The sequence below is a fragment of the Bidens hawaiensis genome, unplaced genomic scaffold (assembly GCF_021521415.1).
Source record: "Bidens hawaiensis isolate Kalapana, Puna unplaced genomic scaffold, B.hawaiensis_p1.1 tig00001412_1, whole genome shotgun sequence".
In the NCBI taxonomy this organism is placed as follows: Eukaryota; Viridiplantae; Streptophyta; class Magnoliopsida; order Asterales; family Asteraceae; genus Bidens; species Bidens hawaiensis.
In genome coordinates, this window is record NW_027491079.1 from 3,032,859 (window position 1) to 3,047,547 (window position 14,689).

General features: G+C 36.4%; 2 protein-coding genes across 2 annotated transcripts; both read right to left on the reverse strand.

The window, feature by feature from the left end:
• Nucleotides 1-465: 465 nt before the first annotated feature.
• On the reverse strand, nucleotides 466-2,347 carry LOC143574494 (uncharacterized). Its single transcript, XM_077059103.1, has one exon. It carries the CDS (start codon nucleotides 2,345-2,347, stop codon nucleotides 719-721), a length of 1,629 nt encoding a protein of 542 aa, XP_076915218.1. The 3' UTR covers nucleotides 466-718.
• A 3,283-nt stretch (nucleotides 2,348-5,630) lies between these two features.
• LOC143574504 (protein RETICULATA-RELATED 4, chloroplastic-like) lies at nucleotides 5,631-9,490 on the reverse strand. Its single transcript, XM_077059109.1, has 8 exons — nucleotides 8,921-9,490; nucleotides 7,524-7,592; nucleotides 6,608-6,739; nucleotides 6,466-6,519; nucleotides 6,347-6,391; nucleotides 6,108-6,247; nucleotides 5,885-6,010; nucleotides 5,631-5,780 (listed from the first exon to the last, which is right to left on the reverse strand). The coding sequence occupies exons 1-8, from the start codon at nucleotides 9,455-9,457 to the stop codon at nucleotides 5,717-5,719; spliced, it is 1,167 nt and encodes a 388-aa protein (XP_076915224.1). The 5' UTR covers nucleotides 9,458-9,490; the 3' UTR covers nucleotides 5,631-5,716.
• Between the last annotated feature and the right edge of the window lie 5,199 nt (nucleotides 9,491-14,689).

The following is a 14,689-nucleotide window of genomic DNA, read 5'->3' on the forward strand; positions in this document are numbered from 1 at the left end:
ATATTATATTAAAAAAAACTAAATAAACCAGAAGTCTTCATATTATTACGTGATTATGTAAATAGTTATATAAAACTAAATATGCTAGAAGACTTTATATCCTTTAGATGAATACAAGGTTTTATACTTATAGGATGCATGGCTTAGTACTTAGTAACCACAATGTTTAGTAGTCACAGATGTATTTAACCATATATTATGCCAGCAAAACAAACCAAACACTCAACTTTTAGGGCTCCCTATAATCTAACGCTACTATGGCCCGTTTGACTCGCTACCAGACTCGCCCGTGTTGCTAGGCTTACTACTCATAGTACTTATAAGTTGGCTATTTTACATCTAATATAACGAATACGTCAATAATATGATAACCAAGTTAAAACTAGCCCATTGATACGCTGCTTCATCTACATGCGGGTCAAATTCTACATGTGGGTCAAATTTCGGTTTTAGAAGAGATTATCAATGGTTTACACAATGCATATTCATCCACCTCAATTACACTCAAAACTCATAATCATGTCAAGATTCAGCAATCCTAACACATACAGTTCTCATAACCTTCAGTTTTAGATTCACTCGCAGTAGCAACTAAACGACTACAAAGTATATAAGATACCGTCCAAATTTAAAAGACAAGCACCAGAAACATGAAATCAAACAGTTTATAAAAAATTGAATAAAAAACAATCATTAAAGATCAAACCCTTATCATGAGTTAAGAAAGCGTCTGCAGTTTCCTCAATCGTTTAATTGCAGGCGAGGTCGTCTTCATCACCTTCCTAACCTTCATCTTCTTCTTCTTCGCCTTCTTAACAACACGTGGCATCTCCCTAACCGGTCCAGGTGGCACGCCTTTCTTTAAAGCACTGCCTCTAGGGGTAACAGAAGGTGGAATTCGGAGGCTTTGAGGCGGCAACGGACTCTGCGGCTTCCATACCAAGTTGTTTTTAGAAAACCTAACTTTTTTCGCACTCTTTTCACCGCTTTTCAAAGACAGTCCACTTTGTTCGATAATGGCAGCGTTGTTTGACTCGCGGCGTTCAACACTCTTCGCTCGTTTTCTCTTTTTCGAAGCTTTGTTACTTGAAATTGTGATTGTTGACAAGTCTTCATGTAAAGTTGACTCGCCGTCTTTATCCATACCATCTTCTTCAGCTACCTTCTCAAACTCCTTCTGAAGATTCAAACTGAAAATCTCAGTAAACGTAACATCATTAGTCTCGTTTGTGATAATCATGTCGCCGTTACCATTTTCTTTTCCCGTTTCTTGTTTTTCACTATCTGCATTCTCCTTAATCTCCGTCTTCTTCTTCTTCTTCTTTGAAGACTTCTTAGACCCCTCGACACCACTTTTCGGACCCTCCAACAACAAACCCGAACCCGCCACAATCGGGACCAAATCCGGAACATCCTCATCGCCATCATCACATTCAACACTCGGAAACTGCACATCAACACCCGAAGCCTCCAACTCCTTCTCCAACTTCACAAACTCCTTATTCAGCCCAAACAAAACCTTCCGATTCCCTTGAAAACACTCGCTCGACGACCCCAACTCATAAAACCTACCCGCAAGCCCTAACTTCAAACCGATCGTCCCTAAATTCACAACCTTACTAGCCACATCACCGTCTCCATTCCTCCTCACCTCAATCAACCTCCTACCATGTTTCAACAACTTATCAAAAACCCGACCTTTAATCTTCCCAACCAACACCTTATCGTGACACACACTCATCGCTTTAAACAACAGACTCAATAACACCTCACACACTTCCCGCTTAACCGGCAAATAGCCTCTAAGTTCCTTAACAAAAACCGCGGCGATTTGATAATTAACTCCATTCCCTAAAAACTTCCTATCATTCGCCAATAACGACTTCTCTTCGTAAATATTCATAACCCGTTTACACAATTCGATATCCCACGCGTTCCTTTTAAGCAAATTAAAACTCGAGTTAACGAAAAACCGAATAAGCAACAAAAACTTATCTAACCTAAGGACATCTATACCGGACCACTCACGGCGTAAGGTCGTGAAGAAAACTGATAAATAATGAAGTGCTAACGGGACGTCTAGGGTTAACAGCATGTTTGCGAGTTTGGAATTGAGATTAGTTTGTACTGGTAGCTTATCGGCGTGCCAGACGCAGTAGAACAAGCCTTTCCATAGCTTGTTCATGTCTTCGTCGGAGATATGGGGTTGTGTTGGGAGCCAGGTGGCGAGGTGTTTGAGGGCTTTTGACCTGGTGGCGGTGTTGCAGGAGGCGAGGTTAAGGATTGGGAGGTGTGACGGTGGTGGTGCGACGGCGGAATCGGTGGTGGTGGACGGTTGGATCGCCATTTGGGATTTGGAACCCTAGGTTTGAATTGAAACCCTAGATTTGTGTGGTGTGGTGTGCTGTGGTGTGGTGTGGTGTGGTGTGGTGAGTTGAGTTTGGACCCTAGTGGGTATTTGAATGGGTTGTTTGTTGGTGTGTGGGAGTCACTGAGTCTGGTGTTCAGCGATCGGTTTAAAACCGCGAAACCGTTCAAGCCGGTTATCGGTTTGGCTTCGCGTTCGGTTTTTTTTTTTACATTCGGTCGGTCGGCTTCAAAATTTTCAAACCGAAATGAATGGTTTGGCTTGCGGTTTTTATTGAAAACCGGCCGTAATAAACCGGACCGGACCGTAGGATTTATTTATATATAAATTTTATTTTTTGATAATAGATTTATATAATTATTTATAATATATCATATGTTTTAAAAATTCGGCTTTTTGTCTTAGCCCACTATAAGATGCTAGTGTGTAATTTAGCCCAACTTTACTAAAAATCCAGTATCCCGCCATGTTTTATGGCCTGTTTGGTTGGAGGATTTCAAAGGATTTCAAGGGAATTGGAATTCGAATTCCATTGTTTGGTCTGTTTGGTTGGGTATGTGAAGGAATTGGAATTGGAATTGGAATTGGAATTGGAATTGGAATTGGAATTAGTTTCCATCCAAATTCATCATTTAATGGAATTTAGATTCCTTCCATATATCAAAGGATTTTAAGGTATTTCAAAGGAATGTTCACAATTTACTCAAATAACCCTAGCAAGTAGTAACCAAAGTCACCTGCATAGTCACCAACTACCGCCACCATTTTTTCCGGCCACTAACATTTTATTCCGGCACCACCATTTTTTCCGGCCAACACCAACGAAATTCCGGCGAGATCTGAATCATGTTTTTCCGACCCGGAAACAACGGCTAATTAGTGCGTTTTCCGGCCAGATATAAACGTGCGTTTTCCGGTCAGATCTAAACCCGCATTTTCCGGCCATGTTTAAGTCAACGCAACCCTTTTTTTCAACAGTTTTGATTGCTAGCGGTGGTCGGAGATGGTGGTTGACAGTGCTGACCGACGGTGGTGAGTAACAAAGGAGCAGTGGTGGTGGTGACGATTGTGACCGGCGGTGGTGGCTGGCAGCTTCAAAGAAAAAGGAAGAAGTCTGATAATTTTACAAATGGGTAGGGTTAGTTATATTTGATAATTTGGAAGGGTAATTTTGTCTTTTTAGGTGTTTTTCAATTCCAATTCCTTTTAACAAATGTATAACCAAACAAGATATGGATTTGTAATGGAATTCATAAATTCCTATTCAAATTCCATTTACCATACAAATTCCAATTCCAATTCCAATAAAGTCCACGAACCAAACGCACCCTAAGGGTGCGTTTGGTTCGTGGACTTTATTGGAATTGGAATTGGAAATTGTGGACAATATGATTAATTATGGGGAACTTGCATTTTGGTTATTTTATTTTTGGATAGCTTGAAATCTGAACTTGTGAATTAGAGTTTAAGTTTTTGACAATAGCATATTAATGGGTGCGTTTGGTTCGTGGACTTTATTGGAATTGGAATTGGAATTGGAAATTGTGGACAATATGATTAATTATGGGGAACTTGCATTTTGGTTATTTTATTTTTGGATAGCTTGAAATCTGAACTTGTGAATTAGAGTTTAAGTTTTTGACAATAGCATATTAATGCCTAAATCGTGAAACCGGTCGGAGCCAAACCGTTAATAACGGTTCGGTTTGGTTTGGTTTTTATTTTTAACAGTTTGGCTTCGGTTTTTTATTAGCAAAAACCGTACTAACGGTTTGGCTTACTGTTTGACCCCAAAAACCGTCAAAACCGGACCGTGAACACCCCTAGTGAGAGTTACGGAAATGGTCCCTTAAGTTTGTTGGATGTTATTATATAGTCCTCCGGTTGTTTGTTAAAGTAATGAATATGTTTTTGACTTTTTGGTACTTGTTTACTTTTGGATGTGGTGTTAATTTTTGTGTTTTGAAAATTACAGAAGCTAATTTGGGTTGTTTGCTAAGACCGAGCGTAGTGGTAACTAAGAATAATCGGGGGTTGTGTGATGCGTGGTGTTCCAGTCAATAATGGCTAGTTTTGCAAAAAGTGACGTGGTGATAACAAGGCCGGCCCTAGGGTCGTTAAAATCAAGTAAGGGCTTTAGGCCTCCACTCGATTAAGGCCTCCGTATCGGGGGGGAAAAAAGAAAAAAAAACTATACGTATGGGCGAAATAAATTATAGATTGGGAACTGGTCTGTTGGTAAATACTCCTTATGCTTAATGCAAGTTCAAGTGTTTGAGACCTTGTGTTAAGTTTTTATTTTTAAATTCTTTTTTGTTAGCTTAGGAAAACCTTTAATACAAAAGCTAATTTGCGTTGTTTGCTAAGACCAGGCGTAGTGGTAACTAAGCAGAGGGTGGGTTGTGTGACTCGTGGTGTCCTGGTCAGCAATGGCTAGTTTTGTAAAAAATGACGTTATGGTAAAATGTCTCATAACACCCGTTCAGACTGTTCAGTCATTACAGTTTATTACCTTTATAATATTTTAATATAAATAAAATTATATATTAAAAGTTACAAACTTTTGATTGGCCATCCTCCCCCCCCCCCCACCTCCGTTGTAAATACAATGAATCCGGCTAAAACGAAAAGGAAAACAAGGGTGGGGGCTGTGTGTGCCTCGCTTTGCCCCACAATGAAGCTCATATCACACTCCAGTACGTATGGTCTAAGAATTAACATGTTTGGTTTTTAACATTAATAAACAGTCAGCGTAAACAGTTTTTTAATTCTATGTCAAATAATCAAACTATGCTACTGTTATCCTTCTGTTCTCGCTTTCTCATTTCGTCTCTCAAAAATAAGTTCCATGTGATTTGGCTAAAACTGATTGTCATTTGAGCATGTTGTCTATCTATGATTTTGTTACTGAAGTGCCATGGCCGTCCATAGCTTAACTGTGAGATCGACCGCGTGTTTTGAGTTTTTTTGGATTCATGTAGTACTTAACCAAAAAGTAGATGACCATTCCACATTGTGGCCGTCGATCGCCTTTGATGTTCGTGATCTATCTCCTGTTACATTGAACTATACTGTCAAATCATAACAGTTTCAAATCATACGCGTAATAAACTATACTGTCACAATAATAGTTTATTTTATATTAAACATTTTAAAATTCAAAACAAAAATCTATCCAACGCTATGAAATCAACTAGAAACTCAAAAGACACATTAAACCGTCTTAAAACCAAACCACCAAGTCAAATTTAAACAAATGTTGAAAATTCTGAGGAATCAGCCACCCCTTGAGACTAACCACAGAGAACTCGAATCATGTCGGCTAATCTGCATCTCTGCCGTCATGAACTAAACTTCTTCGACGACATCATGAGCCTTCTGAAGCCCAACCAAACGCGCATAATCCACCCACCTGTTTAAAACATTTCAAAAACTCCAATTAATTTAAAAAAAAGAGAGAGAGAGAGAACAAAATTAAATGACGAAATATTTTAATTTTTTTATAATAAAACTTACAATAATGAACCCAAATATGTGTTTCCTGTCCTAACAATAAAGCAGGCTGCACTCAACATTAACTTGTGTTGGTGTAACAAAGGTTCTAGAAGCCTTTGTTCAATTACACCTGCAAGAAGTTGATACCTGTCCCAAAAGATTTTGTAACATTATTAATTTTCAATCTTTAAAATTTTTTTATATAAAAAAATAATATCAAATAACGGTAATAAGTTAAGCTTACCGGAGATTGCTAGAAACCGCCATATAAACACCGTATCCCACACTGGTGGCTAAAACGGGAATATTCTCGAGCTCATCATCAGACGATTTCTGAACCGCCTTTTTAGCATTTATCAGTGTATTTGTCATAACCGTGCCAACCTGTACACCATTTTCAAACCGATCAGAAACTGATATCAAACGAGTCAACCCGACCCGTTGGTTCAAGATAATATGAAGTGTACATGAATAGCAAATTACCAGTGAGGATGCAGTGCCCACGGCAAAAAGCTTTGACCCGTTACGCTGAAAATTAAAAACTAAAACTTTAAATATGTGGACGATTATATAAAATTAAAAAAGAAAAGAAGGAATCTTACAGCTATAGCACCCAGTCTCTGAAGTAATGTATATGATGTTCCACCCAAAGCAATCTGAAAATGATCAAAATAATATTATTTAACAAATATTCAAGATAGTTAAAAGAATTAGCATATATAGATTAAAAAAAGAAGAAATAACCTGGAATGCGTTATCGGGACAGTTGTAAAAGAACTTGGCAATACGCCCTGCATTTAGAGATATGGCAAGTCGAAGAGAGACAGTAGGGGCAGGAAGGTAAACAAGCATGAAATCTGCGATTACAGCCATCACCTGGGCAAAATACAAAGTGGGTCGGTCAGGACCTCAGATGTGTCGGTCCGTGTTGGGTCAATATGGGTTAGAGTTGAAACATGTCGGAATAAAATCTTTCAAATGAAGTGATTTAACAACATGGGCTTCAGACGTTTTTTAACCCGTTTGACATGTTACCGTTTTAGCTAAACTTTTTATTTGGCCCGTTTGAGGTAGAAGTCATAGAGCCCAACCATATCATGTCAAAGAAAGCATTGTAATTTGACTCTGCAACTAACGTCTGATTGTCTGAAACTCTGATAGGACCATTAAATAAATTTTTAAAATGCCAAGAACAAATTACTTTTATCAATTTTCTCTAAATTCTACAAATAAATCAAGCACACAATGATAGATTCTATAAAGTTTGCTGTTTATGGAAGTGACCTGTTTTGACACGTTACCCAACCCACCCCTCCCGTTTAACTACCAAGTAACAATTTCTAAAATTTGCATTTAATAAATTTAAAAGAACCTGAAATATGTGTATGTGATCATAAGAATTTATAATTTCATTTTTATAAAATATGCAAAGACCAATGTTTTTTTTTCAGTTTTCTTTAATTTTTTTACTAAATAAAGCACAAAAGGATAGCTTTTATAAAGATACATTTCTTTAAAAACTAGCGAATCGACCCGACCCGACTCGCTTGATCCGTTTATGGAACTGACACGTCACCAACCCACCTTCCTGTATTACTAACTCAACTTGGCTTACATTTAATTAAAGCTGTGAACTTGTCAAAATGTAAGAATAACATACCACATCAGCAAAAACAATTTCCAGCTCCTTGGAGAAATTTTCTTTGCGTTTTTCATATTCTGCAAGAGTCTGTATGCATACATCAAATAAGAAATTATAATAAATCAAATATATTTTAATGGAAAGAAACATCGAAATATATTTGGCGCTTTACAGAATAAAAGCACATTTTTAGAAAAGACAATAAAAACAAGATAATTGAGTCTAAAACGAAGAAAATTGTCGGTAATTATAAATCCAGGAGAACCAATTAATTCTTCTTGAGAAACTCTAATCCATCTTTATATCCAGGAGAACATATAACAGTAAGCATACGAGAGTACAAACGGAAAACAACAATAATCACAATTACAAAGTGTTTGTAACACTAATGAAATCGTAGATATTATGGTACTTCCTCTGTCTCATGAAATTTGCAGCTGCTCTTACTTTGCACAAACTTAAAAGAAATCATTTATTTTTCAATTATCTTAAAAACCCTTCAATCATGCAAAACTAGCAAACAAATATGCATGAGACCATGTTCGATTTCTAAGTAACATATTAGTTACTTTATAAATGAATAGTTGATGATAACATCACCTTAAAAAAATCTTTGTGACTAGAAAATGCCTTGGTTTTAAAAGGCGCATTGCACCAAGGCAAAACGGTCCGGATCCAAAGAGCAAGGCGCAAAGAGAATCGCATCACGTACACAAGACGCAGGATATTCATATAAATTTATTCATATTTCATAGGTTTCTAGGATTAAGTACCCAAAACTTAGATATAAATTTATTCATATAGATTTAAAAGCCATCGCTTCTTTTGCCTAGACCCATTTTTTAGGCGAGGCTCAATAAATGTGCTTCTAGTTCCTAGGCGAGCACTTCGGCATTGTCTATGCCCGAATCATGAGAACATAACAAGGCCGAGCAAAAGAAACGCAAGGGGTGCTATTGAAACTTAGATATAGAACCAGTTTGTAATTTCTCCACCAAAACCGACTCCAAACCGGTTAACCGAACCGAAACCGGGCAAAAACCGAACCGAAACCGATCATAACATTGTAAGAAACTGGTTTCAACCCAAACCGAAACCGATCATAAACCGGTTTTGGCTTTTGTTGACCAAACCTAACCGGTTTTGAGTTTTAAACCAGTTTGTGCACCTCTACTTGCGCCTATGGCATTTGATAACCATATGCAATGATGATACTCAAATTACTAATGAAACACCAAAAATCACCTAATTCTTGACATGTTATTATTCTCAGTATATTGTTGTAATAATGCAGATTCAACAAGCCAGCAAATCTAAATTAAACTAATATAATATAAAATAAAATCTAATTTAGATTTAAAAAATTAAAAAATATAAAAAAAAACATTAGGTCACCAATATATTATTAAAAATACCTTAGTAAACATCCCAACGCCGCATTCCATAACAACCTTTGCCAAGAACAAATCATCGGCCAGCAGCCGCTCCTTAAACCCACCAAACTGCATCAACCACTTCAAAAACGGCGACGTTTCCATCTCCAAATACCTCTTCACCACAGATCCCGGTATCCTCCCCGCCTTCACCGCCGCCGCCAAATCCCCCGGAATATTCTCCAACGTCCGCCCCACCTCCGCCAACACCATCATCACCTCCGCCTCATTCCCATCACCACCACCACCGTTATTATTATTATTATTGTTATTGTTGTTATTATTATTATTATTATTATTATTATTATTATTATTGTTTCCGATTCCGTCACCGCCGGAAAATGCTGGTAGTATTGGAAAGTGGTTGTGGCGGTGGATGCTGGTGGTGGGTTTTGATTTGAAGGAGAGAGAAGAGGATGATGGGTTGAATCGGAATGAGACTATTGGGATGTGGGGTTTGAATTTGGAGTAGTCTTTTGAAGAGGTGTAACCCATGGCTGACATCGCCGCCGCCGACATGGTGGTGGTGGGGGTGGTGGCGGTGTTAACTGTTAAGGGTTTATAAAAGTTGGAAGAAGAAGAATAAAAGTGGCGTTAGTTTCTGAGTGTGTTGTGTTGTTGAGTTGGTGGAAGGTGGCTGGCAGAGTATAGGTGGGTCTATTAATATTAAAAATAATACATATATATTTTTTATAATAATAGTATAAATAAATGAAAAGGAAAAGGTTAAAAAAGACCACGTCCGGAGATTTGGAAACGTGGCAGCAAGCTGCAGTTGATTCTGACGTTGTTTCGGACGAACCAACAGGCAGCAACCTGGTCCGGACTTTTAACAGGCTTTGAATACGAAAGTAAATCAATATCAATGACAATTGTGTGGCATTGGTTTCATCGGAATGGTTTGGGTTTCTACCCTACCCTAGTTATTACAATATCAATAAATGAGTGTTGTGGCCTTGTGGGTACATATATTTTTTAAAGGATATGTAACATATGTTAAAAGATATTTTTTTGATATTGATATAATAACAAAATAACTAATGGTGTTTGGTATGTAGATCCATTAACAGAAGTTGCATGGTGGTGGTGGTGGTGGTGGTGGTGGTGGTATGGATGGCGGGGCGAATGTGGTTGTAACGGTAGTGTAAAGTCGTCTGTGAACACTTATGTTTGTCAAGACAGGGACTTTTTCAATAACTAGGCCAAGCAAGTGCCACCAAAAAATAAAGGCCCCCAAATTTTTTTATATATACAGATTGGATTGGACTAATTGGAGTTAATACAGAAAGAAAGGCCCAATTGCCCAAACAAAATCTAATATATAGCCAGAGAAGTAGAACGTGGTTAAAAAAACAAGGAATAAATCACAAAAACGGCAGCAGCGATATTTGGGCGGACTCGCTGCTTTGCCGCTTTGGTGCTTTGGAAGCCTAATCTAGGACGATGAGTCAATAAGGGGGGGTTGCAATTGTAATTATGCAAAGACGATTAACATAAGCCTATTTTAATACCTTAGCTAAATCTCACATTGGCCGTGACTATGAGAGATTCTTGCTTCAAAAGACACTCCCCGCCTCAAATATCGTTAACGCGTTTTGGATACTTAATGATGGTCGAGTAGAGAAAACTCTACAATTAAGAGTGCTCAAGTAGAAGTAGTATGAGAATGGGGGACCTTCTAAGAAATCTCTATCGAGGCAATAAAAAACAAATACGTGAGTTCCTGGATGAATAAAGCGAACTATATTAAAGGTATGAGAAGTTAGAGGTTACCGTAATGCACATAATTGAAAGAGAGTTATGGAGGATAACCTTGTTGTTTTCTATAATCTATATTGTATAATGTGTTTACTATTTGTGTATTGTGTAAGGAAGACGATAACCAGAACCATAAGGCTCCAATACAATGTAAGATAATAAAATACCGTATTGATTAGTACTTTATAATGCATTACAAATTACAGAGAACGCAATGCATTTCGTAAATACATAATGGGCCAATAAGCTCATAATAAAAAATCTATAATATATATCGAAAACTCAAAAATCCTATGTGTCGCGATGTGGTCGCTCCCCCCTTTTATGAAAGCCACCAGATTTCTTGATTTTTAAATTGAGGCCTCTCATTGATTTAACCCAAATTCATAGGTATGGGTCTTACCAAAACCAAATAGCTTTTAAACGGGTTATAACATCTCATTAAGTTAAAATTTAATCTTACCAATTATTTGATATGAAAATCCTACAAAATAAGAATATACTAAAATTTAATATTCAATTTAAAAAGAAAAAGATAGTATTTATAATTAATAAACAATTTTATAGTAAAAAACATAAGCGGGTCATGGGTCACCAATCCAGATAGCTTTTAAACGGGTTATAGCATATCATTTATTTATGAAACCCTTTCATCATCAAACCCTAAGTATATTATTAACTTTCTTACAATAAAAAAAAATTAATCCAAAAAATAAATATTAAAAATCGAAAAATGTAAAACAACCATTCTCTCAAGCCATCAGATTGTTTTATTTGTAAATGAAGGTTTCTCACGCATTTGACCTGAATTTACGGGTAAAGGTCTCACCAAACCCATATAGCTCTTAAACGGGTTATATCATCTCATTATAATAAAAAATAATCTCATCAATTATTTGATATGAAAATCCTATAAAATAGGAATATACTAAAAATTAATATCCTATTTTATTTTAAAAAATATATTATTTATAATTAAAAAACAATTTTATAATAAAGAAAATAAACGGGTAATGTGTAACATCCTCGTTTTGAAATTTATTTAAATAAAATAATAAGAGTCTATTTTATCGTGTGTCGTTAGTTAAAGTGATTTAATTTGACTAAGTAGTAAGATGATAGGATAAGTAATGAAGGGACTATGGGCTTGAAAAGGATCACGGGCCTAAACCTTGGGCCTAGCCTATTTAAACTTCCCCTAAAACCCTAAATATCTCACCATCATCCTTTCAATCATCAGACACACACACTCACAACATAAACCCCATATGCACCCAAACATTTAATCTTTCCATTCAATCCAAGATCTAGGGATAAAAGTTGATATCCTGCTCATCTGAGAATGAGCTCGAGTTAGGATTCCAAGTAACCAAGATCTAGCCTAGTCTCATCTTTAAGTTAGTCGAGCTCAGTGAAGCAAGGAATCACGATTAATTCTGAGCGGAACCGACAACAGGTGAGTTCTAACCCCCTTTTTCCTTTAAACGTTTTGGAGCTGTATGCATACTCCTATGTGAAAGTATAGATATATGTGACTTTAGTTAATGCCATATATCTTGCAAGAACGTGTTTATATATATTTGAATGTTTGAATGATAGTTAGAATAGAAAGAGTTAAGGAATATATACTACTAATGCTTGTATAAAATGTTATATGAATATCAATGAGTATGAATGCTACGTATAGAAGAATGTGTATATGTTCATGCGTAGAGCCTTCGGGCCTCATGCATGCAGAATAAGTTAGGATGGCAAATCCCTCTAACTTTATAAGGCTCGGTTATGAGCAAAGACAGGAAGGGCTCGGTTACGAGCAAGGAAGGCTCGGTTATGAGCAAAGATATGAGGCTCAGTTATGAGCAAGGAAGGCTCGGTTATGAGCAAAGATAGGAGGCTCGGTTATGAGTAAGAGTAGGAGGCTCAGTTACGAGTAGGCGTATGAGAATATAGTTAGGAAATGATTAATAGACATACATAGAGGAAGTAAATAAAGAATTATAAACGCTATGATATACATTAATGTTTGAAAGATGAGATTTGCTTGTAAATTGTATGTTGTGAAAGTAAAGAAACGTTAGAACTCACTCAGCGTGTAGCTGACTTTTAGTATGCATGCAGGTATTATTGATGACGTGGTAAGCTTGAGGCGCATACGAGGCTATCCATATTGAAGATCTAGCTCAAGTTAGAAGTTGTATTATAAATGTTTTAAATTTCCGCTGCGATTTGTATAGACTTCCGTTATAACAAACTGAGTTTATGAGTAAATCCAACGCTAAGTAGGGTTACAGGCCCTTACATAATGGGTATCACCAAACCCAAATAGCTTTTAAACCGGATTATAACGTATCAGTTATTTGTGAAACCATTTCATCATCAAACCTCAAGTATATTAATTATTAACTTTCTTACAATAAATAAAATTAAAATTCAAATATACATATATAAATATATAAATATTAAAAACGAATAATATAAAACAAGCCCCGTAACAGGGAATAAAATCTAGTTTTAGTATATAAATCAAAGATGACGGGCTTACTATTCTTTACACCAGTATTTTTACACCTTATATAGTTCTTTTACATGCATTCATCTTCAAGTCTCAACATAATGATAACCATCACCAAGTGAGTTCAAAATCTATTTTAACCGGTTAAAGTTTTTCTTTGTTCATGTCTCTCAAGATAAAGCTTTTACTGGGTTGGATCAAACTCTTATTTATTTACTTATTTATTATTATTATTATTTTACTATTTGAGTCACCGCAAATTTGAAGTTAGAAAATGATTTATTTCACTGTTTTTTTTAATACCTAATTAACCATACTCTATATGCAAAGTGATAGCTCAAAGTGGAGATTGAGATTGGTATAATGATAAAAGCATTTATATAGTGTTGGAACCCTAGTTGAATCGATAATACTATTGATATGAGTTCGAAGTTTGCTTTATTGAATGACCGAACTACAAGTGCTACAAAGAGTAGCATGAACTATGAAGTTAATATAAGTGAAATGCGTGTTGTGGTTAGGAGGATTCAAGATTATGCTTCAAGGAGAATCATGGGAAATATTATTAAGTTATGGTCTTACTTGAACCTGAGGATCCAAGTAACCCTTTCTCCATATACATAGGGGATTAGGAGATTGACTATTACATGCAGGATTTCTATACTACTTATTATCCTCCAGCTCCTTCATCATTCATCTTTTATCCTCCAGGCCTCAGCTTGTGCTGGGGGACACACCCATCTTGAGCCTTTCCCATGACTCAGAGAAACATTACCTAAAAGATACATTTCCCTCTCTTCACTCTTCCTAGTTAACTTGCTTTTTTCCTTATCTTCATTACTCACTTGGGCTTTCTTTTTTGGGCCTTTGCTGAGCCTCTTCTAATCTTTTCATCATATGCTTGCTTGTGGGTTACTTTTGACCGGGCTATTGTCGAGCCTGCCTTATTTCTTGTCCCGAAGGACCAATTATAAACCCTTTGGGCCACCCAATGTTATTAGGCTTGCCTCTCTTGTTTCTTTACTAACCCATTACGAGGGTAACCTCTTCATATAGTGACAAGACTAACGTCCAGAAAACTTGGTTACACGTTTTAAAAAGTTCATATACTGTGAGTCTGACCCATCAAGAAAAATTCCAATTACAATTGAATAGAAAACATATAATTATCAACCCAAGTAAAATATTGTTATATAGTTAAGACGTAACAATAATAGCTTAAAAATATACATGCCAAGAACTTTAATCACTCATATTTTGTTGGAAAACCTTAGCTAAAATCAGATTCACTAACTTTGGATATAAATAATTTATAATTATATGTGAGAGCTTCACAACGAATAAAATCATGTCCAAATAGGAGGTTATATGAATGAGATATCAATGCTTGACGTTGTATAGCTGGAGCAACCAATGTTGCAAAATTTGAAAGGAAAATGAATCAAAGTATGTAAACTTGTCTCATATAGGTGGGATGAAAA